The sequence below is a fragment of the Phycodurus eques genome, chromosome 1 (assembly GCF_024500275.1).
Source record: "Phycodurus eques isolate BA_2022a chromosome 1, UOR_Pequ_1.1, whole genome shotgun sequence".
Taxonomy (NCBI): Eukaryota; Metazoa; Chordata; class Actinopteri; order Syngnathiformes; family Syngnathidae; genus Phycodurus; species Phycodurus eques.
Window position 1 is genome coordinate 41912160 of NC_084525.1, and position 26489 is coordinate 41938648.

The following is a 26489-nucleotide window of genomic DNA, read 5'->3' on the forward strand; positions in this document are numbered from 1 at the left end:
TGTAGAAAGTTAACTATTTACAATATCTTACTTTGAAGAGCTTGCTCCAGCTGTGGTCGTTTTTTCCACGTCTTCATGCTGCCTTGACTTAACATAGCAAAATGGCGTTGCTAGGAATGGGTGATTGAAAGCGTTTCTGTGTCATATGCTGTGACAGTTATTCACAATTTACACCATAGGAAACCTTACCCTCGGACAGAATGGCGACCCTAGATCAGAAATCACCCAACGTGCTTCTCCAGAGTCTGTGCTGCAGAATTACGGGGAAAAGCGAAGGTACATTAGCATAACTCTGAATCTGATGCTCATTCAAATTCCTGACTTTGTCACAGCATCACCAATATTCTCACTTCATATAAGTGTTTGGTTTTACTCTTGGTCAACATTCGGCGAATTCATCATATAATTTTCTTGTCAGACGGCACCCATTATGGCAATATTGTATTCATTTCCCACTGCATACGTTGGGTTGCCCCAGTGTGCCTAACCCGTATTATTAAAACGAGCGATGCCAGAGTAAAGTGTTATTTAAAAAAACAAAAAACAGGCCTGCAGTTGTACAAGTACACACGAATCAACCTTGTTTCAAACATGTGCAATCGCAGCTATTAACCAGTGGGGTCTGCCATGTGCTGCGCATTTAGGTTGATATAAAGATGTCGGCTCTCTTCAGGGCTTTTCTTAGTGCGGAAACCCTTAGATTTATCCAGCCCTAGGCCACTTGTGTGCAGGCAAGTGGAAATTTTGTGTATTTAAACAAACAAACAACACCATATGATAATGATGACTTTAAATAAACATAAAATGACAATATGCAATGTGACTTTACTCTAAAGCTTTTTCTGTCCCTTACGCATCACTATTTATCTGGCCAGCTGAAGTTGCCCAACAGTTCCAGTATGCAGTGCGAGTCATTGGCAGTAACTACGCTCCCACTATTGAACGGGATGAATTCCTGGTGACGGAGAAGATCAAGAAAGAATGTAAGTTGATGTTTAGCTAAAACCGCCTGCCAATAACAACACAGCAATGTTACTCATTTTAGCTTCAGTGTCCAGTCTCTACCTTTGTCAAGTGCTTTTTAGATGTGCTTTTGAGTGTACTAAAGCTTTTTATGTTGCACTCTACAGAAAATGCTGAAACGCTATAAGAATAAATTCCCAGTCGTCCCATCAAAGTTGCATGGATTGTACCATTAGTAGAAAAAAATAAATCAATGCTCTCATGCCGACGGTAAAAATAGCACTCTATTTACAGTTCGACTTGTTTATTGAGCACAGATTGTCAGGCAAGCTTCAAGGTAATGTTGTGTTGCATGTCGTCACTAGCACTTTAGAACAACACGCAGAGTTTGAGCAGATTTGTCAATGAAGAACATAGTGAAACAAGCATTTTCCAGTCATGCTGCATGTTTAACCCCTGAGATATTAACATGTTCTCTTACTGTGTACAGTGCTGAAGCAGCGGCGAGAGGCAGACGCTGCCCTTTTCTCAGAACTGCATAGAAAACTACAGACACAGGTTGGTAATGTCTACTGTCATGTTCACATATACAGGAGGTCTTCCGTTTACGATAGGGATCCGTTCTTATGGTGGTCACACAACCCGATTTTGTACACAAGTAGGAATGCATGGTAATCTGAGTACTAACCTAATCAAACTCCAAGGCTCAAATTAAGTGGTCTCGCATCGCTATTTGTGTGGGTAAAGATTCACATTTTGTGCCTTATAAAAAACACTGAAAGAAAACCAGCTAATCACAAATTGTTGGATGTGCTCGATGGACACACGGCCGTGACAACATGATTACGTCGTCGCCAAAAAGGCGTAGGTGAAGCGAAGCTTGGTAGCTGGGGCGGGAAGGGCAAAGCTGAATTGATAAGAAAAATGCAAGCGCAAAAGATGGAAAATGGCGAAAGTGTGGTAGCGGTGGATCACGTCTTTCACAGAGTGGAAGTTATACCCCTTGCAAAATTTTAATTTTTAGGGTTGCAGAAAGGAATTCCTGTAATCCCTGTTTGAAATCATTGGGGACACCTCTAAATAAGCCGTTATGTTATTTTTTTATTTTATCCATCCATCCATCCATTTTCTGAGCCGCTTCTCCTCAACTAGGGTCGCGGGCGTGCTGGAGCCTATCCCAGCTGTCATTGGGCAGGAGGCGGGGTACACCCTGAACTTGTTGCCAGCCAATCGCAGGGCACATAGAAACAAACAACCATTCGCACTCACAGTCATGCCTATGGGCAATTTAGAGTCTCCAATTAATGCATGTTTTTGGGATGTGGGAGGAAACCGGAGTGCCCGGAGAAAACCCGCGCAGGCACGGAAAGAACATGCAAACTCCACACAGGCGGGGCCGGGGATTGAACCCCGGTCCTCAGAACTGTGAGGCTGACGCTCTAACCAGTCGTCCACCGTGCCGCCTTTTTATTTTATTTTATTTTTATTTAAATTTTCCAAAACGGTTGCTACACTGCTTTGTAGTTGACAATGATTCGTCAAAGTTGAGTAAGAATCTATCAGTTAATTTTATAAAGTGTTAGAAGAAGAATCTTTTATTGTCATGAACATTTATACATGCACATGAAATGTGTTCTCTGCATTTAACCCATCACAGTGAACACATACACATGTTAGTGGAACACACTGGAGCAGGGGGCAGCTGAAGCGCCCAGGGAGCATTTCGGGGTAACAGTGTCTTGCTCAAGGACACCACAGCTGTGAGTTCAGGGGATATTGGCGGAGGGTCCAGTCGGGGTCTTGAACCTAGATCCCCCACGGTGGCAGGCGATGATCTTAACCATTGGGCCACGGCTTAGTTTATTTACTAAGGTACCTGTATGAAATATTTCACCTAATTAGATTTTTTGTTTGTGTTCAACTTGTTGTCAATGGCAGCCATATTGCATTTGCATCGTGAAAGCACTTCCTCCTCACCCAAGTGAATGGCGAAGTGGACCGTGTCAACGAGCCCGTGAGAACTTGAAACATCTACAATGTCTTCTTTTTTTTTAATTTTTATTTTTTTATTAAACGCAAGCTGTCACTACAGAGCCACCAAAAATCGCGTTTTCCTGGTTTGGTCACGTTACCTTCTGCATTTTGTGTAATGAGGTTTACTCATTGAGGATATGGGTCGTTCTATGAAAACGGTGGCTTTCTTTCTGAACAGCGATTTCATGTTTTTTTTGTATCCTTTTTTTTTTTTTAAATAAGTAAAACATGGTCTCATAACAGTTACCTACTTACCATTTATAAATAAACATAAATTACAGATTACTGTATTTTAATATTTACATTACACTAAATTGAAAGGTGTTACTAACCAGAAATGATGGATTATTCAGTAAGGTGGACATTGCAGGCAAAATCAAAATGTTTAACTTACAAATATATCAGCTAATCATATAGTTTGATCAGTTATTTTAATTACATTTCATTTCCCCTTACTATAAATTCTGTAACACAAGTGATGCATCTTAAATCCTCTCATGAAATTTCTAGTTAATTCTTAAAATTGTCAGTATATGAAGAGAGAGTTCCAATTTACCATGTGTTTTTCAAAGTGGAGACACCTCCAATTACCTCTTGCCCCAAAAAGATGAAGCAGTTTTTGTTTTGTTTTAAAGGTTTTTACAAATAGTAACACCAGTGACATGAAATAGAGGGACAACTATTTTTTTGTAAACTATTCTTAATTAATCATTTAGATTTTCCTTTTTAAAGTATAGTACTTAATAACTGTAACACTTTGTATTATGATCATTAAAACAGGAGAAAAGCATTAATTTAACTACAAAATGTTTCACTTAAACCCATACTTCTCACCTGAAAGACATGCCAAATTCATGGCAGTGGCCACGCTTTTCAAGATATGTTAAAAAGATGTGCATGAAAACTGGCTTATTTATGGTTAGATAACAATAACACACTTCTGTTAAAACAAAACATTTTTGTGTCATTGTCCTACACTTTTTGTGTGTTTTTACTGGTGAATAATGATGGTGCAAGAAAGCCACCATTTTCGTAGAATGACCCATTTGTACAGTAATTTTATGAAATTATTATGGGCTTTTTCTGCATTTTTAAGGTTCTAGTAACCTGATGATTGACAATTTGTTTCAACATAAATTTTTATTTACATTTTATTATCCTCATTTTATTAGTGTTATTAATTTAATAAATCTTACTGTCAAAGTACTATGGTTTGATAATGTCTTTGCATATCTGCGCTAATTTCCGAGAGCTGCCTGATTGATTGCTTTGGCTAATTAGGGGTTAATTAATGCCAAATTAATGCTGCATGGAAATGACCATTGAAATAGGCAAATTAGGCTCCATTAAATATCTGAAAGTTTCATGGAAATATCTGAAGAATTTAGTTACAAGATTTTATGGGATGAAAACCATGTCATGGGTTACAGCTTTTATTTGGTTTCAATGAAAAACATTGATTTTCCCTCATTTACGAAATTTCACCATTAATAACCTTTTCAGTTTTTAACCTCACAAAGTGAACTTTGCGTCATTAGAAATTTTAATTCATGCTGTTTCTTGCTATTGAATTTATTTTAGCATGTAACCATTTGGAAGATTTTTGTAACATACCTACTATATATGAGCCTTCATATGTCAGGGGATAAACCGTTTATCCCAAGACATATGAAGGCTCATATATAGTGTGTTCAGCCGGGGTTCAGCCGTCATACATTGGCATCTTCGTTGATCATGAACACCATATTTGGCAACCGATTGATTGCGGCCGCTGACCCCATTCATGTTTACATCGCAGCTCGTGAGTGCGTGAGTTGCGTTCTGGGACACTGCATAAATGGTAGTGAATGTGTTCTTTTGTTATACAGTGCATAATTGTAAAAATTGATTACTATGAAACCCATCCTGGAGCCGTCACCTTATCTTGGTGGAGGAGTTTGTGTGTCCCAATGATCCTCGGAGCTAAATTGTCTGGGGCTTCACGCCCCTGGTAGGGTCACCCATGGCAAACAGGTCCAAGGTGAGGGACCAGACAAAGCACGACTCAAAAGACCCCGATGATGAACAATATAAATGGATGTGGGCTTCCCTTGCCCGGACGTGGGTTATAGGGGCCCTCCTCTGGAGCCAGGCCTGAGGTGAGGCTCAAAGGCGAGCGCCTGATGGCTGGCCCTGCACCCATGGAGCCAGGCCGGGCACAGCCGAAAGGGTAACGTTGGTCCCCCTTCCCATGGGCTCACCACCTGTGGGAGGGGCCATAGGGGTCGCATGCAGTGTGAGCTGGGTGGTGGCCGAAGACAGGGACCTTGGCGATCCGATCCCCAGCTAAAGAAGCTGGTTCTAGGGATGTTGAATGTCACCTCTCTGGTAGGGAAGGAGCCTGACCTGGTGTGTGAGGTTGAGAAGTTCCGACTAGATATAGTTGGGCTCACCTCCACACACGGCTTGGGCTCCGGTACCAGTCCTCTTGAGAGGGGTTGGACTCCCTTCCACTCTTCCAGAGGCGCGGAGCAGGTGTAGGTATACTTATTGCCCCCCCGGCTCGGCGCCTGTACATTGGGGTTCACCTTGGTCGACAAGATGGTAGCCTCCCACTGCCTTCGGGTGGGGGGACGGGTCCTGACTGCTGTTTGTGCCTATGCACCAAACAGTAGTTCAGAGTACACACCCTTTTTGGAGTCCTTGGAGGGGGTGCCGGAGAGTGCCTACTGGGGACTGGGGACATCGTTCTGCTGGGGGACTTCAATGCTCACGTGGGGAATGATAGTGAGACCTGGAAGGGTGTGATTGGGAGGAACGCGCATACCCCCCCCCACTTCCCCGCTCAGAACCTAAGCGGTGTTCTGTTATTGAACTTCTGTGCTCATCACGGATTGTCCGTAACGAACACCATGTTCAAGCATATCGATGTCCACACGTGCACTTGGCACCAGGTGGTGGGGGAAAATGCCGGTCTGACCTGATAGGCCCAAACGTATTGTGAGGGTCTGCTGTCAGAAGGCGTTTCAACTCCCACCTCCAAAAGAACTTTGCTCATGTTCCGATAGAGGCGAGGGACATTGAATGTGCCACACCTCCATTGCTGTGGCGGCCGACTGGAGCTGTGGCCTGTCGTGGCGGCAATCCACCAACCTGTTGGTGGACACCAACGGTGAGGGATGCTGTCAAGCTGAAATGTCAAATTCTGGTCCGCCATTTGGCGTCTCAGGAGGGGGAAGCAGTGCACCACCAACACTGTGTATAGTTGGGATGGGGCGCTGCTGACCTCGACTCGGGACGTTGTGAGTCGGTGGGGAAAATACTTCGAAGACCTCCTCAATTCCACCAACACAAATGAGGAACCAGAGTCTGGGGTCTCTGAGGCGGGCTCTCCTATCTCTGGGGTTGAGGTCACCGAGGTGGTTAAAAAGCTCCTCGTGGCAAGGCCCTGGGGCTGGATGAGATTCGCCCGGAGTTCCCAAATGCTCTGGATGTTGTGGTGCTGTCCTGGTTGACACGTCTCTGTCTCGCGTGGACATTGGGGACAGTGCCTATGGATTGGCAAACTGGGGTGGTGGTGCCCCTTTTTAAGAAAAGGGACCGGTGAGTGTGTTCCAACTACAGGTGGATCACATTCTTCAGCCTCCCTGCTAAGTTTTATTCAGCGGTGCTGGAGAGGATGGTCCGTAGGGAAGTCGAATCTCAGATTCAGGAGGAGAAGTGTGGTTTTTGTCCTGGCCGTGAAACAGTGGACCAGTTCTACACCCTTGGCAGGGTCCTCGAGGGTGCATGGGAGTTTGCCCAACCAGTCTACATGTGTTTTGTGGACTTGGAGAAGGCGTTCGACCGTGTCCCTCGGGGTGTGCTGTGGGGGGTGCTTCGAGAGTATGGGGTACCGCAGCCCCTGATATGGGTCCTGTAGGACCAGTGTCAGTGTTTGGTCCGCAATGCTGGCAGTAAGTCGGACTCATTTCCAGTGAGGGTTGGACTCCGCCAAGGCTGCCCTCTGTCACCGATTCTGTTAATTACTTTTATGGACAGAATTTCTAGGCGCAGCCTAGGCGTAGGGGGTCCGGATTGGTAGACTCAGTATTTCATCTCTGCTTTTTGCAGATGATGTGGTTCTGTTGGCTTCATCAAGCCGTGATCTCTCACTGGAGCGGTGCACAGCCGAGTGTGAAGCGGCTGCGATGAAAATCAACACCTCCAAATCTTAGACCATGGTGCTCAGTCAGAAAAGGGTGGCGTGCCCACTCCAAGTCGGGGATGAGATCCTGTCCCAAGTGGAGGAGTTCAAGTATCTTGGGGTCTTGTTCACGAGTGAGGGAAGAATGGAACCGCAGAATGAAAGGCGGATCGTTGCAGCGTCTGCAGTGATGGGGACTTCGTATCGGTCCGTTGTGGTGAAGAAGCAGCTAAGCCGAAAGGCGAAGCTCTCAATCTACCGGCTGAGTTCCGACACTCACCTATGGTGACGAGCTGTGGGTTGTGACCGAAAGAACAAGATCCCGGATGAAGTGGTTGGGTAGAGGGAAGTCTGGGCTTCCCTGCTAAAGCTACTGCCCCCGCGACCCGACCTCGGATGAGCGGCGGAAAATGGATGGCTGGATTACTCGGAAAAATATTTATTTTAGAATGCTTTGGTTAAAACACTGTAAAATCACACTGTCATGAAAGGGAATTTGTTTTGTCGTATAAGAATTGATCAAACAAAATATTTTGTTAATATTTAATAATAATTAATAATGCCAGAGCTGCAAGGAATCCAAAGTCATCAATGTCCTTTCACCATCATTCCTGTGTTGTGTGTTTTTGTTTTGCACATGGACAAAAGCCCTATTTTTGTAAAGGTCCCATATTTTACCAAACCAACTTTTTCTTGTATTTGGTAGTTATTTAGTTTTTGAGATTGTAGGGTGAAAGTTGCAGCTGGCTACTAGTGTGGACTGAATGGGTGGCAATATGGGTAAAATGAAATGCCAGTATTTTAAGGGTAATAGCCCTTCAGCAACATATTGAGAGGGGAAAAAAAGAAGAAAAAGAAAACAACTCTAAACTAATTCATTTTTGTAATGGTGAATTTGGTTTAAAATTCTGAATTATGTACTATGAACTGAACTATCTCATTTTTGGAACAGTGAACTGAACTTTTTTTAACTAGGTTGCGTCGAAAAATAACTTTACCAATACTGACGTTACTAACATACAGCTTGCTTAAAAGTTTTGCTCTGTGTAGTCACTGTGTGACATAGTCTGGCTACCATCTGATCTGAAAGTGGGTACGCTTTGAGTCATGTAGGTGAAAAAATGTGGCAAATGTGGTCAGAGAGGGATAACAGGTAAAATTGGTGATGGACCCAAACAGAAGAGGATTTCAGAGTTCTAAAATATTCGATAGCTGCAGCCCTAGGTTCAGTTCCCCCATTATATTGTTGTATTTGTATTAGTATTTGATAAAAAAAAACCTGCTTCCGGTCCCTGTGCTATAAACCTGCAAAATATTGGTCTGCAAAATTGGAAAGTTGCTTCTCAAATGAAGAAATGAGCGAAACTGCTCCTCAGAGGAGGAAAACAAATATTTCAAGCCTTGAACTCAGTAATAACGTACTGTAAAACACAAAAACAGAAAACAATAATTTGCAAATCCTTTTCATCTTGCCACATGGGCTCAGGAAGACTTCAGAAAACCATTGTCTGTTAACATAGTTCCCACCAGTGTGCACTAAATGAGATCTAGGTTTTTTTCAAATGGGACAGACAGTTGGCCATGCCCACCCCTATACTTCTGCTGGCCGCCCCATTGGCCACCCCACTCGCCAGTCAGTGACATAGATCCTCGCGTTAATTATGGGTTTCGTCAGCACTATCAATCAGCACCACCTCCCCCTCTTCAAAATTGGTTTGCCCACCCTGACCACCGATGACGATTGGTTATGTTTGCCCACCCAAAAAATTCTGGATGTGCCCAGGTTTCATGGCCCAGTGCCAACCCTAGCTATATAATGTCTTTTTGTATTCTTCACCGACTGAGAAATGTAGCTACAGTGGCTATGGCAGTCCATTTTTTCTTTAACAATAGTCCCAATAATATATATACAGGTGGCACTTCAAAATGTTATTTTCACAATAAGAACACCAAGGTGTCACAATTTTGTTGTTGTTGTTGCAACGAGTTGGTAGGTGTGCAAGAGTCAGCCACCAACTGTGATTTGTTTGCAATTTTCCAGTTTTGTCTAGTTCAGCCGGCTGAAGTCTAGTATGACATCGTAATATGCAACCTTTAATGTCGGTTAAGTGTTAATTGTTTGGAATGTTTACTTCCATATTTGACAGGGTGTGCTGAAGCATCGCTGGTCTGTTCTCTACTTGCTGCTCAGTCTTTCTGAAGATCCCCGCAAGCCTTCCAGTAGGGTGCGACTCTTTTTCTTCTCGCTCTTCTGTGTTTGACGTTTCCTCTGTTGTAGTCCAAATATAACAATACTTTCTTTCCAGGTTGGAAACTACGGGGCTCTATTTGCCCAGGCCCTCCCTAGAGATGCCCACTCCACTCCGTTCTACTGTGCCCGGCCTCAGAGTCTGGCCCTGGGCTATGGGGAGAGGAGCAGTGGCTTGTCAGCCAGCATGGGCACAAGTGGGATCTCAAGTCTCGGAGTCTACACACTCAATGGACCCACGCCAACACCGCAGTCACTTTTGGCTGGGTGCGGCTTGTGCAGACAAATCAAATATATGACAGATTTTTTCATACATGCACGCATTAAAACCCTTTGATCATCATATACTCAGCTCATATTGTTTTTACACTAGTTGCTGTGTATACGATGCTTTGGGTTACGACAGGGTTACTTTAGAAAACCGACTAGTAAAAACAGTCTGTGCTTTTATGTCTAGTTTATGCGGCGTCAGAAGGCCATTTAATACTATTTATCCCATTAATAATGCAGCTGCTACTGGGTTGCTTTACTCAAATATTTATAGAACATAAAAAAACAAAACAAATCAACACAAGATAGTCTATGAAGAAAATGGCAAAAAAATAAAGAACAAAGCAACAACAAGGAATGTACAACGTACATGTTCAAAAGGAGTAGTAAGAAGTAAAGAACTTATCAGGTCCTACTCCTAATTCTAATTACATATCACACTTGTATAATAGTAGTGATATATGAAGCTAATCGTGTATAGCATATTATTGTGTATATTAAATATCCTAAACTCACCGGTCCATATAAAGTAATAATGACATCATAAAGTAAAAAGCTAATCATATGCAGTGTATTTATTCTGAGTATCCAAAAATAATGGGTCCATCCAATTGTAATGGAGATTTTAACAATTGAAATGCACATAACCACATATATTCAAGCTAGCATTGCTAACTGCTTCATCATCCTCATAGGTATTTAATATTTGTGTTTATTTATCATATATACGTACATACATACATACATACATACAGTGGTGAGAAAAGGTTTTTGCTGCTTACTGAATTTTTTAATTTTTTTTGCATGTTTGTCACATTTAAATGTTACCCATCATCAAACAAATTTAAATATTAGTCAAAAACAACACAGGTGAACACAAAAAGCAGTTTTTAAATGAAGGTTTTTTTTTTTTATGTGAGAAAAAAAATCCAAACTGCCTTTTTAAGGTCATGCCTCAGCATCTCAATAGGATTCAGTTCAGGACTTTGAGTAGGCCACTCCAAAGTCTTCATTTTGTTGTTCTTCAGCCAGTCAGTGGACTTGTTGGTGTGTTTTGGATCATTGTCCTGCTGCAGAGCCCAGGTTCGTGTCAGCTTGAGGTCACAAACAGATGGCCGAACATTCTCCTTCGAGATTTTTTGGTAATTCATGGTTCCATTTATCACAGCAAGTCTTCCAGGTCCTGAAGGCGCTAAACAACCCCATACCATCGCACTACCACCACCATATTTTACTGTTGGTATGATGATCTTTTTCTGAAATGCAGTTTTACTTTTACGCCAGATGTAATTAGACTCACACCTTCGAAAAGTTAAACTTTTGTCTCATCAGACCACAGAGTATTTTCCCAAAAATCTTGGAGTTCATCAAGATGTCTTCTGGCAAAATTAAGACGAGCCTTAACATTCTTTTTGCTCAGCAGTGGTTTTCGTCTTGGAACTCTTTGTCATGCTGGTCATTTTTGCGCAGTCTCTTTCTTATGGTGGAGTTATAAACACTGACCTTAGCTGAGGCAAGTGAGGCTTACAGTTCTTTGGATGTTGTTGTGGGGTCTTTTGTGATCTATTGGATGACTTGTTGTAATTTTGGTCACCCCGGCCATTCCTGGGAGGGTTCAACACAGTTCTATGTTTTTGCCATTTGTGGATAATGGCTCTCATTGTGGTCTGCTGGAGTCCCAAAGCTTTAGAAATGGCTTTATAACCTTTTCAACACTGATAGATCTCATTTACTTTCTTCCTCATTTGTTCCTGAATTTCTTTAGCTCTGGGCATGATGTCTATCTTTTGAGGATCTTTTGGTCCACTTCATTTCGTCAGGCAGGTCCTATTTAAGTGACTTCTTGACTGAAAACAAGTGAGGCAGTATCAGATATGGGTGTGATTAGAGAAATTAAACTCTGGTATGATGAACCACAGTTATGTTTTAACGGGGGGGAGGGGGGGCAATCACTTTTTCACAGAACCTTGTAGGTTTTTTTCCTCCCTTTATAATAAAACAAATTTAAAACTGAATTTTGTGATTACTTATGTTATCTTTGACTAATATTTAAATTTATTCGGTGATGGGAAACATTTAAGTGTGACACATGCAAATAAGTAAGAAATCAGGAAGGAGCTCACACTTTTTCACAACACTGTAGATACACAACACATACATAATCATATAAGTACATCAGCACACATGCACCTACACTCCCCCCTCCCCTTTTGGTAGGCATTGCCTGTACTTATCAAATCTGCAATTCAAACTTAAAAAAACAAAAAAAAAACAACGAATGACAACTATGATATCTGGGTGTTTCAGTCAACCTCACTCTGCGGCAGGAGTTGCTCCCCCTCTGGTCTCCCGACTGCCCTGGGCACTTCCTGCAAGTTCCTCCCCATCCTCAGCTCTAGGTCCCGCCACCATTCGGCCACCCCTTGGACCCTCGCACCCCACCACCAGAGCAGTCCGCCACAGGCAGGATGGTGATGCATCCGGTGGGTTTACAAATGACACATTTTGACTCATTTCAGTGCAGACTGTGGGACTACTTTTTTGCAGACAGTTTCATTAAAAGGGACCCAGTGGCCTTGATGTGGGTCTGACTCTTCAACTCAAGATGACACAGTGAACTGCATCTTTGTGTTTATCACTTTTGTTTGGTCATCCTTTGGCCACTGTAGGCGAGGTGAGCGAAGTGGCACTGGTGCGGGACATCCTCTACGTATTCCAAGGGATCGATGGCAGGTTCATCAAGATGAGCACCCAAGATAATTGTTACAGAATAGATGGCAAGGTACCTAATGCCTTTTAAAGAGGTTGAACACAATACCATTAATTCCAGGATCGTGCATAACTGAAGCTGTCCCCGCTGAAGTTTTCGACAATTCCAATTCTTTTGTCCTAATTTTGTTATGAATGTTGACAGTCTGCAATATTTAATAGCCTTCACATAGGCCAGCAGATGATTTGATATCCAGACAATCTGTGTTGATCATAAAGCTTCAACAGATCAATATGGCACTCTTTGGCAAGAAGCCACATTGACCTTGCCATGTCAATTTACAGTGGGACAAAAAAAAGTGTTTCGTGAGCCACCAATTGTGCAAATTCTCCCACGTAAAAAGATGAGTGAGGCCTGTAATCTTCCATCATACGTATACCTCACCTTTGAGAGACAAAATGAGAAAAAAAATGCATAAAATCACATTGTATGATTTTTAAAGAATTTATGAGCAAATTATGGTGGAAAATAAGTATTTGGTCAATAACATAAGTTCATTTCAATACTTATATTGAAATGTTATATACCCTTTGTTGGCAATGACAGAGGTCAAACATTTTCTGTATTTCTTCTCAAGATTTTCACACATTGTTGCTGGTATTTTGGCCCATTCCTCCATGCAGAGCTCCTCTAGAGCAGTGATGTTTTGGGGCTGTCGCTGGGCAACGCAGACTTTCAACTGCCTCCGAAGATTTTCTATGGGGTTTAGATCTGGAGACTGGCTAGGCGACTCCAGGACTTTGAAATGCTTCTTACGAAGCCACACCTTCGTTGCCCGGATGGTGTGTTTGGGATCAGTGTCATGATGAAAGACCCAGTCACGTTTGATAATCAGTGCCCTTGGTGATGGAAGGAGGTTTTCACTCAAAATCTCACGATACATGACCCCATTCATTCATTTGCTTTACTTGGATCAGTCGTCCTTGTCGCTTTGCAGAAAAACAGCCCCAAAGCATGATGTTTCCACCACCATGTTTCACAGTAGGTATGGTGTTCTTTGGATGCAACTCTACATTATATCTCCTCCAAACACAACAAGTTGAGTTTTTACCAAAAAGTTTTATTTTGGTTTCATCTGCCCATATGACATTCTCCCAATCCTCTTCTGGATCATCCAAAAGCTCTCTAGCAAACTTCAGACGGGCCTGCACATGTACTGGCTTAAGCAGGGGAACACGCCTGGCACTGCAGGATTTGAGTCCCTGGCGGCGTAGTGTGTTATTGCTGGTAGCCTTTGTTACTTTGTTCCCAGCTCTCTGCAGATCATTCACTAGGTCCCCCCCGTGTGGTTCTGGGATTTTTGCTCACCAATATTGTGATCATTTTGACCCCACGGGGTGAGGTTTTGCATAGAGACCCAGATAGAGGGAGATTATCAGTGTGGTCTTGTATGTCTTCCATTTTCTATTAATTGCTCCCACAGTTGATTTCTTCACACCAAGCTGATTACCTATTGCAGATTCAGTCTTCCCAGCCTGGTGCAGATCTACAATTTTGTTTCTGGTGTCCTTTGACAGCTCTTTGGTCTTGGCCATAGTGGAGTTTGGAGTGTGATTGTTTGAGGTGATGGACAGGTGTCTTTACTGATAACGGGTTCAAACAGGTGCCATTCATAGAGGTAATGAGTGGAGGACAGGGGAACCTCTTAAAGAAGAAGTTACAGGTCTGTGAGAGCCAGAAATCTTGCTTGTTTGTAAGTGACAAAATACTTATTTTCCACTAGAATTTGCTAACAAATTCATTAAAAATCAGACTGTGATTTTCTTGATTGCCTCCCCCCCCATCATTTTGTCTCACAGGTGAGGTATGCCTATGATGAAAATTACAGGCGCCTCCATCTTTTTAAGTGAGCATATTAAGTGAACATATTCTGTTCTCATGTTCTCAGCATCCCCAATACTAAATACTGTTTTTCTCCACTGTATCCTCTGTGTTCAAACTATTCATGTGATAGTATGAGATATGAACTGGCCTTTTTGTGTCATTGTTTTCTCTGTCTCATGTCATGTATTTGCACCTCACCAGGTGATGGTGAGCAAATCCCTTAGGGACACCAGCAGCAGACTGTCTGAGCTTGGCTGGCTCCACAATAAAATCCGCAAGTACACAGATGCCAGGAGCCTAGACCAGGCCTTTGGACTAGTTGGACAGGTGTTTTTCTGTGATGCTAATGGTTTCTTTGTAATAGATCTTGATTGAATTTACATACCAATGCAATTTGTCTTATCTTTCCTCCTTGGGCGTAGAGCTTCTGTGCATCACTCCACCAGGAGCTGAAGGAGTACTACAGACTCCTTTCCGTCCTTCACTCTCAGGTATGAAAGCTGGCCCTTACTCTTGGTTTGCTAACTCTGTTAGCTAACACTAATCTCTTTCGCTGACATGCATGTACATTGTAGTTGCAGATAGAAGATGACCAGGGTGTGAACACATGTACAGACAGCAATCTGACCCTCAGAAGACTCCTGGTCTGGATGTATGACCCCAAAGTCCGGCTCAAAACGCTTGCCGCCCTCGTCGACTTCTGCCAAGGTAGCTTCGGCGTAGGGTTGGGGGGGTCAACTAACACGGCGGATAAGTCTCGAAAAAAGGTTGACACATATATCGCCACCTGTGACAAGCCACCTTCCATTGAGACATAACCAGGACCTCCAATCTACTGTATTCAAGCTCCCTTGACAGTGTATTAGCACCCTTTATTGATGGAAAGTAGTTACTGCAGGCACTAATATATATATATATATATATATATATATATATATATATATATATATATATATATATATATATACACACACACACACACACACACACACACACACACACACACACACACACACACACACACACACACACACACATATGTATATATATATGTGTATATATATAGATATGTAGATACATATATGTGTATATATATATATATATATATATATATACATATACCAAGTGGGTATATACCTGGTTTATTATCGAATGCGGTTTGAGAAAAGTACAATGAAATATTGTATTGTATTGTAGTGTCGGCGGCACGGTGGCCGACTGGTTAGAGCGTCAGCCTCGCAGTTCTGAGGACCCGGGTTCAATCCCAGGCCCCGCCTGTGTGGAGTTTGCATGTTCTCCCCGTGTCTGCATGGGTTTTCTCCGGGCACTCCGGTTTCCTCCCACATCCCAAAAACATGCATTAATTGGAGACTCTAAATTGCCCGTAGGTGTGACCGTGAGTGCGAATGGTTGTTTGTTTGTTTGTATGTGCCCTGCGATTGGCTGGCAACCAGTTCAGGGTGTACCCCGCCTCCTGCCCGATGACAGCTGGGATTGGCTCCAGCACGCCCGCGACTCTAGTGAGGAAAAGCGGCTCAGAAAATGGATGGATGGATGTATGTATATATATATATGTGTATGTGTGTGTGTATATGTATATATATATATATATGTGTGTCTGTTCGACTATTTTCTCACACACTTGTTCACAAAGAGGTGAACCTCGCTCCATCTTTGCTTGTGAATGACTGAGCAATTCAGGGAAGCTCCTTTTATACCCAGTCATGGCACCCGCCTGTTCCCAATTAGCCTGTTCACCTGAGGGATGTTCCAAATAGGTATTTGATGAGCATTCCTCTACTTTCTCAGTCTTTTTTTGCCACCTGTCCCAGCTTTTTTGGAACGTGTTGCAGCCATAAAATTCTAAGTTTATGATTACTTGCTAAAAACAATATTTACAGTTTGAACATAAAATATCTTGTTGTGTATTCAATTAAATATAGGATGAACATGATTTGCAAATCATTGTATTCTGTTTTTATTGATGTCCAACTTCATTGGAATTGGGGTTACATATATATATATATATATATATATTTTGTGGGTGGGGTATGGGGGATTGATTCCTCAGTTAGTCAGTTAGTCGACCAAATGTTCTCTGGGATTATCGATTCGAAAGAGATTCGATCGTGACAGCCCTACTTTGGAGTGTGGAATGTGCTCTGAATCAGTCCTATTTGGGTCTTTGATGAGAATTGTCATTGTGTTGGTCAGGCCGGAAAGGTGGGGAGCTGGCGTCAGCTGTTCATGCCTATGGAAAAACAGGAGACCCACAGATGAGGGCGCTGGTGCAACACATCCTAAGCCTGGTGTCACACCCAATCCTTAACTTCTTGTATCGGTGGATCTATGATGGAGAGCTTGAGGACACTTACCATGAGGTGCATGCAAAAAATGGAAAAGCAGTTTCAATCCATATTCATTGACAATGCTTATGTCTCTGCATATTTATAGTTCTTTGTGGCATCAGATCCAAACGTGAAAACTGATCGCCTGTGGCATGACAAGTACTCTCTCAGAAAGTCAATGATCCCTTCGTTCATCACCATGGACCAGGCTCGCAAGGTATATACGCATGTCTTACACTGAGAGGAACTTGGGCATATTGTAATATTGTCATCAGCCACTTCTCATTAACACCCCCTTCAGGTTCTGCTGATTGGTAAATCCATCAACTTCCTGCACCAAGTTTGTCATGACAGAACGCCGCCTGGCAAAATCACACCAGCGTCCAAATCTACAGACACACCCAAAGATGGTAGGAGTTGTTTGGAGATATTTATATTTCACATTGACACATTTTAGTGGGTGTCCGTGATCAATGCTCTTCCCGCTCATTGTCCTTGTCTTCTCTATCAATCACGCATACTTAGCTAATGACCCCATCTGTGGGATTTGCAGCTTTACTGTCTGTGTTGAAGGACATAACTTTTCCCTCATCAGACCAAACAGCTAACAAAAGAGGGGGGGATCCTAAATGCACACTTCTGTCTGCCACTGGCGGATTCTTCTGTGGCTCATGGACCATCCCACCACATTTATAAAGATAATAGTTTTTTTTTTTTTTTTTTTGTACTCTGATAGAGAGCTATTCATAAAACAATATGTTCTTGTGGCTCTATTTTGCTGTGAACTGCATCATACTGACAGGTGTTTCAATTTTATTTGCTCATTAATATGAGGGGCAGTCACAATTTTACTCGCTAATAATTGAAATTTATTTATTTATCAAAATGTTCACGGTTTGTAGTTGAAATTAGGACTGGGCGATTATATGATCGAAAAGCACGATAAATTTGCCATCGATCTCGGTGATCAACTGTGTGTGTAATTCCTCGGACTAACACGGCGGGAATATGCATGACAACAGCCAATCAGGGTCATCCTTTTCCTGCTCCACTTCCGGTTGCCACTTGTGGGAGTAAACAGAAACTGCACCTCCTCAGCTGACCTGCCCCGCAGCAAAATTGAAACTCATGGTCCAATTCAGCCGTCATCACACGGAGCATCCCATGTGTGCGGCGGCCACTCTTCGTCCCTGCTCCGTACTGACAAAGGAGGTGGCCGACCGCCCCGCGAGAACCCAACACCGTTTGTGTGGCGGAATCTCCAAAGCGAAGTGGAGCAATGCTATTAACTAAGCTATGTCGGCGCTAAGGATGTGTGTGTGTGTGTGTGTGTGTGTATATGTGTATATATATATGTATGTATATATATATATGTGTATATATATATATATATATATATGTATATATATATATATATATATATATGTGTGTATATATATATATATATGTGTATGTATATACATATATGTGTATGTATATATATATGTATGTGTATATATATATATATATATATGTATGTATATATATGTGTATATATATATGTGTATATATATGTATATATATGTGTATATATGTATGGTAAGTATATATATATATATATATATGTATATATGTATATGTATATATATATATATGTATATATGTATATATGTATATATGTATATGTATATATACATATATATGTATATATATGTATATGTATATATATATATGTATATGTATATGTATGTATATGTGTATATATATATGTATGTATATATATATATATATGTATGTAAATGTGTATATATATATGTATGTATATATATATATGTATATATATGTATGTATATATATATATATATATATTCTGTTGAAAAAAGCCATCAATGTTTTATTGGAAATTGGAAAAAAAATTTTAATGAATCAGCGGATAGGTGAATCTGTGGTTGCCGAACTGCGAGTATGTGGGGGTCCACTGTATTTGCGAACAAAACTTTTTCAGTCTTGGAAATCATGTGCAAGGTTTTGGAAAGGTCATGGAAAACTATTGCTAAAAAAGTGTTGGATGCCCATCAGAAGCAGAAAGCTGTGGTTGCTTTGGAAGGGGAACCACCACTAAACATTTTCAAAAGGTTGCAAAATGTGTATAAGGAAGCTGCAATAGGCTACAGCACAGTCAAAAAGTGGGAGTCCAGGATCAAAGGTGAAGAACAAGAGCCTGCTTTGAACGACCTCTGTGACAGGCAAAGGAGCGCCAGACCATCTTCAGTGGTTAATCCTGGGAATAGTGCTGGGTCGAGGCACTGATGAGAGAAGGTCATAGTCACCACTGATGACATCACCATCATGGTTCATCATTGGTGATGGTGGCACATTTTGCAACCTTTTGAAAATGTTTAGTGGTGGTTCCCCTTCCGAAGCAAGAAAATCAATCACAGCTCTCTGCTTCTGACGGGCATTCAACAATGACGTCATTTCTAAAATTGCTGACAGGAAGAGGACAGACTTAAACAAAATGTAAAATAAACCTTCAAGCAAGTATTTAAGTTACAAACTTAAAATTTTAGGGAGAATCAATAACTATCTTAAATTAAATTGGGCTCATTACGTTTTCATTGCCCCTTGTAGAATTATTCTGTTGGAAATAATGACTGAGCGGGGGGTTTTGTTACCCAAATTTAAGCAGCTTCGCCAAGCTAAGGAGGACGCATATCAAAACGGGGACAGGGCCCTCTATAATCGTGCTAGAAACCAGTTGACTAAAGAAATTAACATTGCAAAGAGGAAGTATGCAGCAAAGTTCGAAAAACAGTTTAGCGCTAACGACTCTAAATCAGTCTGGCATGCATTCCAATCACTGACCAATTACAAGCGACGATCCTCCCAAGCTGAGAACAATAGCACACTAGCTAACGACTTGAATACCTTCTACTACAGATTTGAAAAGGACACTTTCACACCCCACACCCACCCAGCCGCACCACCGACCACAATCACACCACCGCCTTCTGCGTTAACCATCCACGAACAGGATGTGAGATGCATCTTCAAACAACAAAAGATTAACAAAACGGCAGGCCCAGACCATGTGTCCCCATCCTGCCTCAAAGTCTGTGCGGACCAGCTCGCTCCAGTCTTCTCACAGATATTCAATAGATCTCTGGAACTGTGCGAAGTACCATCCTGTTTCAAACGCTCCACCATCATTCCAGTCCCCAAGAAACCTACAATCTCGGGTCTAAGTGACTACAGGCCTGTCGCCTTGACATCTGTGGTCATGAAGTCCTTTGAACGTCTCGTGCTGGACCACCTCAAGAGCGTCACAAGTCCCCTGCTGGACCCCCTGCAGTTTACCTACCGAGCGAACAGGTCTGCGGATGATGCAGTCAACATGGGACTGCACTTCATTCTAGAACACCTCGACAGTGGAGGGACCTACGCGAGGATCCTGTTCGTGGACTTCAGCTCAGCGTTCAACACCATCATCCATGAACTCCTTTCATCTAAGCTTCTCCAGCTCAGCATCTCACCTGCCATCTGCCAGTGGATTTACAGCTTCCTGACTGGCAGGACACAGCAGGTCAGGCTGGGGTAGGCCATCTCATCCACACGCAGCATCAGCACTGGGGCGCCCCAAGGTTATGTCCTCTCTCCGCTGCTCTTCTCTCTCTACACGAACGACTGCACCTCAGAGCACCTGGCTGTCAAACTCCTGAAGTTTGCAGATGACACCACTGTCATCGGCCTCATCAAGGACGGTGACGAGTCTGCACATCGGCAGGAAGCGGAGCGGCTGGAGCTGTGGTGCGGCCGACACAACCTGGAGCTGAACACGTTCAAGAATGTAGAGATGATCGTGGACTTCAGGAGGCATCCTTCGCCACAGCTGCCCCTCACGTTGTCCAGCTGCCTTGTGTCAACCGTCGAGACCTTCAAGTTCCTGGGAATTACAGTCTCTCAGGACCTGAAGTGGGCGACCAACATCAACTCCGTCCTCAAAAAGGCCAACCAGAGGATGTACTTCCTGCAGCTTCTGAGAAAGCACGGCCTGCCACCGGAGCTGCTGAGGCAGTTCTACACAGCGGTCATCGAATCAGTCCTGTGTTCTTCCATCACAGTCTGGTTTGGTGATGCTACAAAAAAGGAAAAACTCCGACTGCAACGGACAATCAAAACTGCTGAAAGGATTGTCGGTACCCCCCTACCCACCCTTGAGGACTTGCACGCTGCCAGAACTAAGACAAGAGCGTGCAAAATCCTCTCGGACCCTCCACATCCCGGTCCCCAGCTCTTCCAGCTCCTTCCCTCAGGTAGGCGCTACCGATCAATGCAAACTCGAACTAGCAGACATTCCAACAGCTTTTTCCCTCTTGCAATCAAATTCTTAAACACCTAACCTACAATTCCATGACAACATGCTGGCAATTTTTTGACTTAAGTTTGTTGTCACATTTCTGTGGGGCCAATTATATATTACTCGTGCACTCACTGTAGTTGTCTCGCCACGCTGCACTATTTACATATCTGTTGTTGACCAATACTGTCAAATTGTCAAAAAAAAATAAAATAAAAAATGTTCTGGCATTACCAGATAACTGGCAACCCTTAATTGCTCAGTGACTGTTTTTTGTCAATGTCTTTATGTATCAAAAGTGTTCTCTGTCAATTGACTGTCTGTTGTCGTACTAGAGCGGCTCCAACTACTGGAGACAAATTCCTTGTGTGTTTTTTGGACATACTTGGCAAATAAAGGTGATTCTGATTCTGATGTCTTATTACATTGATTGTTTATTCAATAAATACGGCTGAATGTCTATGCTCAGTTACAGATTTGGGTTTTTCCTCTATCTCGTGCTTCAATGGACATGATACAGTGCCGTGAAAAAGTATTGACCCCCTTCTCAAATTCTTATATTTTTGCATAGTTTCCCCACTTTGTTTAAGATCATCAAACAAATGTAAATATCAGACAAATACGACCCAAGTTAACTTAAAATTCTGTTGAAAAAAGCCACCAGCAACAACTAAAAGTGTTTTATATAACTTTAATATCTCTGTGGAGATAGTTTGGCCCACTAATCCTTGCAGAATTGTTTGAATTCAGCAAAATTGGACGGTTTTCGAGCATGAATGGCCTGTTTAAGGTCATGCCACTGCATTTCAATCGAATTCAAGTTTGGACTTTGTTTAGGCTACTCCAAAACCTTCACTTTGTTTTTTTAACCCATTCAGAATATGACTTGCTGGTGTGTTTTGGATCGTTATCCTGCTGCAGAACCCAAGTGCACTTCAGCTTGAGGTCACAAACTGAACATTCTCCTTCAGAATTTTCCGTTAAAGAGCAGAATTCATGATTCTATCAATCACGGCAAGTTGTCCAGGTCAAAACAGCCCAAGACCATCACACTACTGCCATGTTTGACTGCTGGTAGGATGTTCTTTTTCTGAAATGCTGTGCTACATTTACGCCAGATGTAACGAGACACACACCTTCCGAAATGTTAAACTTTCATCTCGTCAGTCCATATAATATTCTCCCAAAAGTCTTCATCATTCAGATGTTTTTTTATTTTTATTTATTTGTAATTATTATTACTTTTTTTTTTTCTTGCAAGAGTAAGACAAGGCTTTATGTTCGTTTTGGTCACCAGTATTTTTCGCCTTGGATGCCATTTTTGCCCAGTCTCTTCCTTATTTTTGCGTCATGAACACTGAGCTTAACTGAGGCAGGGGAGGCCTGCAGTTCAGAAGTTGTCCTGAGTTCCTTTGTGGCCTCTTGGACGAATCATTGCTGTTCTCTTGCGGTAGTTTTTCTAGACTGGACACTCTTTTTGAAGGTTCACCATTGTTCACCAATGTTCTCTCCATGTGAGGATAATGGCTCTCCCTATGGTTCGCTCAAATCATAAAGCTTTAAAAATGGCTTTTGTCACGCTGTTAATTACTTTATTTTTCGACTGTTCTGGAATTTCTTTGGATCATATCATTTTGTTGCAGCTTTTTTAACTCTTTTTTTCCGACTTTTTGTTTTGTTGGGATATATTTTGTTTAAGTGATTTCTTGATTGAACGAGTCTGGAGGTAATCAGGCTTGGGTGTCATCAGTGAAAATTAACCAAAAATTGGGATTACCCACAATTAAAGGAGGTAATTACTTTTTCACACAGAGCAAGGTAACTTTGAATAGATTAGTTTTTTTCCTTTAATAAATGGAATCACCATTTAAAAACAGCATTTTAAGGTCACTTGGGTTATAATTGTGTATTTACTTTTGTTTGATCCATCCATCCATCCATTTTCTGAGCCGCTTCTCCTCACTAGGGTCGCGGGCGTGCTGGAGCCTATCCCAGCTGTCATCGGGCAGGAGGCAGGGTACACCCTGAACTGGTTGCCAGCCAATCGCAGGGCACATCGAAACAAACAACCATTCGCACTCACAGTCATGCCTACGGGCAATTTCGAGTCTCCAATTAATGCATGATTTTGGGATGTGGGAGGAAACCGGAGTGCCCGGAGAAAACCCACGCAGGCACGGGGAGAACATGCAAACTCCACACAGGCGGGGACGGGGATTGAACCCCGCACCTCAGAACTGTGAGGCTGACTCTCTAACCAGTCGGCCACTGTGCCGCCCTTTTGTTTGATGATCTTAAAAATTAAAGTGGGGAAAGTATGCAAGTATTTGAGAAGGGGGCCAATACGTTTTCACGGCACTGTATATACAGTTGTTCTGAAGCCTACTGAGATGTGTAGGTATAATGCTATCATTGGTTATACTAACAAATAGCAAGATACCAACCCAAGTACAAAAAGTGCAATGATAGAGCAAAGTTTTGCCTTGTTCGTGGGTACCATTTCAAATTATAATTGCTGACATCAGTTGATATGTTAACATAAAACAAGAGGGAAAGTTACATTTCGACATAAAGAGCAGAAGCGTTTGAACAAAGTAGGTATTGTGTACCTTGGAAAAAGGGACTCGTGATCTCTTTTTCAAGGTCGCTCTAATTAATTTCCAATGGGAATCTTTCAGTTTCTCTCATTAGAATTACATTGTCATGGTTACACAAAATGTTTTAAACTATAAGTATCTCAGTTGGCGCAATCACAACACATCATTTGATTTTTTATTTGTGGGAATTACATTCAACATAAGCATTTAAAACAACCCTGCCTTCTCTCTTGTAGCAGCAGAACTGCTGTCGGACCTGGAGGGGGCATTTCAGGAGAAGATTGACGCCGCCTACTTTGACACCAGTAAATACCTGCTGGACGTCCTCAACCGGAACTACCTGCTGCTGGAGCACCTGCAGGCCATGAGGAGATACCTGCTGTTGGGCCAGGGAGATTTCATCAGACACCTCATGGACTTGCTCAAGTAAGCAGCAAATAATTTGTATTTGTCTTGTTGCCCTTCAAGAACAATAATGGAGACATTTAGTGGTGGAATTAAATTGGACAGCTGCACAATTTTTTTTTCTTTTTTTAAGACCAGAGCTGGCAAGACCCGCCACCACTTTGTACCAACACAACCTGACAGGTATCTTAGAAACGGCCATCAGAGCAACCAACGCCCAGTATGACAACGTGGTGATCCTCAAGCGGCTGGATGTGCGACTGCTCGAGGTGTCTCCTGGCGATACTGGATGGGATGTATTCAGTCTGGACTATCACGTTGATGGGCCACTTACTACGGTAACACACGTACACATAATTGTTGACACATTAGTTTCTCTTGCATTTGTGTTCATAAAGCTGTGTATAACAGGTTTTTACTCGGGAATGTATGGGCCACTACCTGCGTGTTTTTAATTTCCTGTGGAGGGCCAAGAGGATGGAGTACACACTAACTGACATCTGGAAAGGACAGATGTGTAATGCCAAGCTACTCAAAACTATGCCTGGTTTGTAAACACACAAAAGCGTTTTAAAAAAGTAACTTAGCAACACCACTTACAAGGTTGATCTTTGGTGTTCACTTCCCTTACAGAGCTCTCTGGCGTGCTGCATCAGTGCCACATCCTGGCGTCTGAGATGGTCCACTTCATCCACCAAATGCAGTACTACATCACTTTCGAGGTCAGGCCATTAGCGAGGCTGTTGCAGTCATCTCATTTAAAGGGCATTTTAAGTCAAGACTAATCCATCGACTATGGACCCCTGCGGACTGTACCGAGGTGTGACCGTTATGAATAGGGCAGAGGCTTCCCATATATATCTTCTCTCATGTCTTCATAGGTGCTAGAGTGTTCCTGGGATGAGTTATGGAATAAAGTACAGCAAGCACAGGACCTAGATCACATCATTGCTGCCCATGAAGTGTTCCTCGACACCATCATCTCTAGATGCTTGCTGGACAATAACAGCAGGGTAACATAATAGTACTGGATGTGGAAAATATCACGTAAAATAGCTTATCGTAATCCATACATGATTTCCACCCTCCTTTTGAAGTCTCTTTTGAACCAACTGAGGGCCATCTTTGACCAAATCATCGGGTTCCAGAATGCCCAGGACTCTCTCTACCGCTCTGCGCTGGAGGAGCTGGCCCTCCAGTTGCAGTTCGAGGAGAAGAAACAGCAGAATGAGGAGGAGGTGGGACAGCCAAGAGAGAGAAACCACCTAAAAGCTGCACTGTGCACGGTACTGGAACCGTGTGTGTGTGTGTGTGTGTGTGTGTGTCGTTCAGGGTCAGTGGGGGGTGACAGCTGAACAGGAAGCAGAGGAGAAGAGGAGGATTCGGGAGTTTCAGGAAACCATACCAAAGATGTGTTCCCAGCTGCGCATCCTCACACACTTTTACCAGGTAGCAGGCTTTCCTGCATAAAGCCACCACCTGCTTGTCCTCTCCCTTTGTCATGTTCTCCTTGTTCTGCTCTTCTCAAGAGTATTGTCCAGCAGTTCCTGGTGCTGCTGACCACCAGCTCAGATGAGAGTCTCCGTTTCCTCAGCTTCAGACTTGACTTCAATGAACACTACAGGTATGGCTGAGCCCAGTACTGGACACAGCACTTCTCTTGCTGAGGTCTCAACACACTCCTAACTGTTTTGTGCTCAGGGCCAGAGAACCAAGGCTGCGAGCATCAATAGGAGCCACACGGGGGCGACGGATGTCCAATATCTGACCTTTAGTTATTGGAACATTTAGTATGACAGACCAGACAACCAGCACGTCATTCCAAGATAATGTCGTGCCTTGGTGGAGCTCTCGTGCGCTATAATGAACAATCTGACAATATTGGGAGCCAATTGAGGACAAATCAGTGGAAGCCAGCTCCAGGAAAATATCAAACTGATGAGAAAATTGCTTATGCCCCAACACACATGTACTGTATATATGCATGTACGTTACATTTATGCCTTATATTTTTCATATTTTAGGAGCAGTTATTAAAACAATTGAATTGACTCAATTTCATTACAGTTAGGCAGTTTTACAAACCGGCTTGTCGCTGTGGTGACGCGTACTTGTGGGGCAGAGCGTATTTTGTCAACAGGCTTCAATATCACTGGTCAACAACAATTCATTTTCTAAGATTGCTTAGGACAATTTTTTCAAGATTGCTGAATCCAAATATCACATTGATTCTGCTCAATCAGGTCAACTTTTTGAACTATGGCCACATGCAGGGCTTTACATTAACAACGGCCAACTAGCCACATCCCGGTGGATGTCAACAATGGCCGGTAACATTGCCTCTCCCACTAGCCACTTTGGCAGCTTGAGTTTTATGTGAACTATGGCATGGATCACGCAGGCGGCATAGAGGCACTGTGGCTTCGATGATGATATTCTTTACTTCAAAAGGCAATAACATGCATTGCCCACTAGACTGCACAAGTAAGCGACAACGAGGCAGTTCATTATTCACAATATGAAACTCAC

The 26489-nt window shown here is 42.6% G+C and overlaps 1 protein-coding gene across 2 annotated transcripts; it reads left to right on the top strand.

The window, feature by feature from the left end:
• Positions 1-105: 105 nt before the first annotated feature.
• Positions 106-26011, top strand: tubgcp3 (tubulin gamma complex component 3). 2 transcript variants are annotated; one of them, XM_061692551.1, is made up of 22 exons: positions 106-276; positions 876-983; positions 1454-1521; positions 9310-9387; positions 9469-9677; positions 11988-12163; positions 12350-12462; positions 14476-14601; positions 14697-14765; positions 14850-14982; positions 16489-16655; positions 16729-16839; positions 16924-17032; positions 23792-23981; positions 24094-24298; positions 24372-24507; positions 24594-24682; positions 24842-24973; positions 25058-25198; positions 25293-25409; positions 25490-25586; positions 25648-26011. In XM_061692551.1, exons 1-22 carry the CDS (start codon positions 201-203, stop codon positions 25749-25751), a joined length of 2754 nt encoding a protein of 917 aa, XP_061548535.1. In that variant the 5' UTR covers positions 106-200; the 3' UTR covers positions 25752-26011. The 2 variants fall into 2 exon arrangements, with proteins under 2 accessions (XP_061548535.1, XP_061548528.1); XM_061692544.1 differs by having other exon boundaries at positions 25490-25584; positions 25662-26011.
• Positions 26012-26489: the final 478 nt, after the last annotated feature.

Coding starts and splice junctions, on each gene's coding strand:
- tubgcp3 (XM_061692551.1), top strand. CDS start 201: ATGGCGACCCTAGATCAGAAATCACCCAACGTGCTTCTCCAGAGTCTG. Junction 984..1,453: donor GGAGAAGATCAAGAAAGAAT/GTAAGTTGATGT, acceptor TACTGTGTACAG/TGCTGAAGCAGCGGCGAGAG. Junction 23,982..24,093: donor CACCTCATGGACTTGCTCAA/GTAAGCAGCAAA, acceptor TCTTTTTTTAAG/ACCAGAGCTGGCAAGACCCG.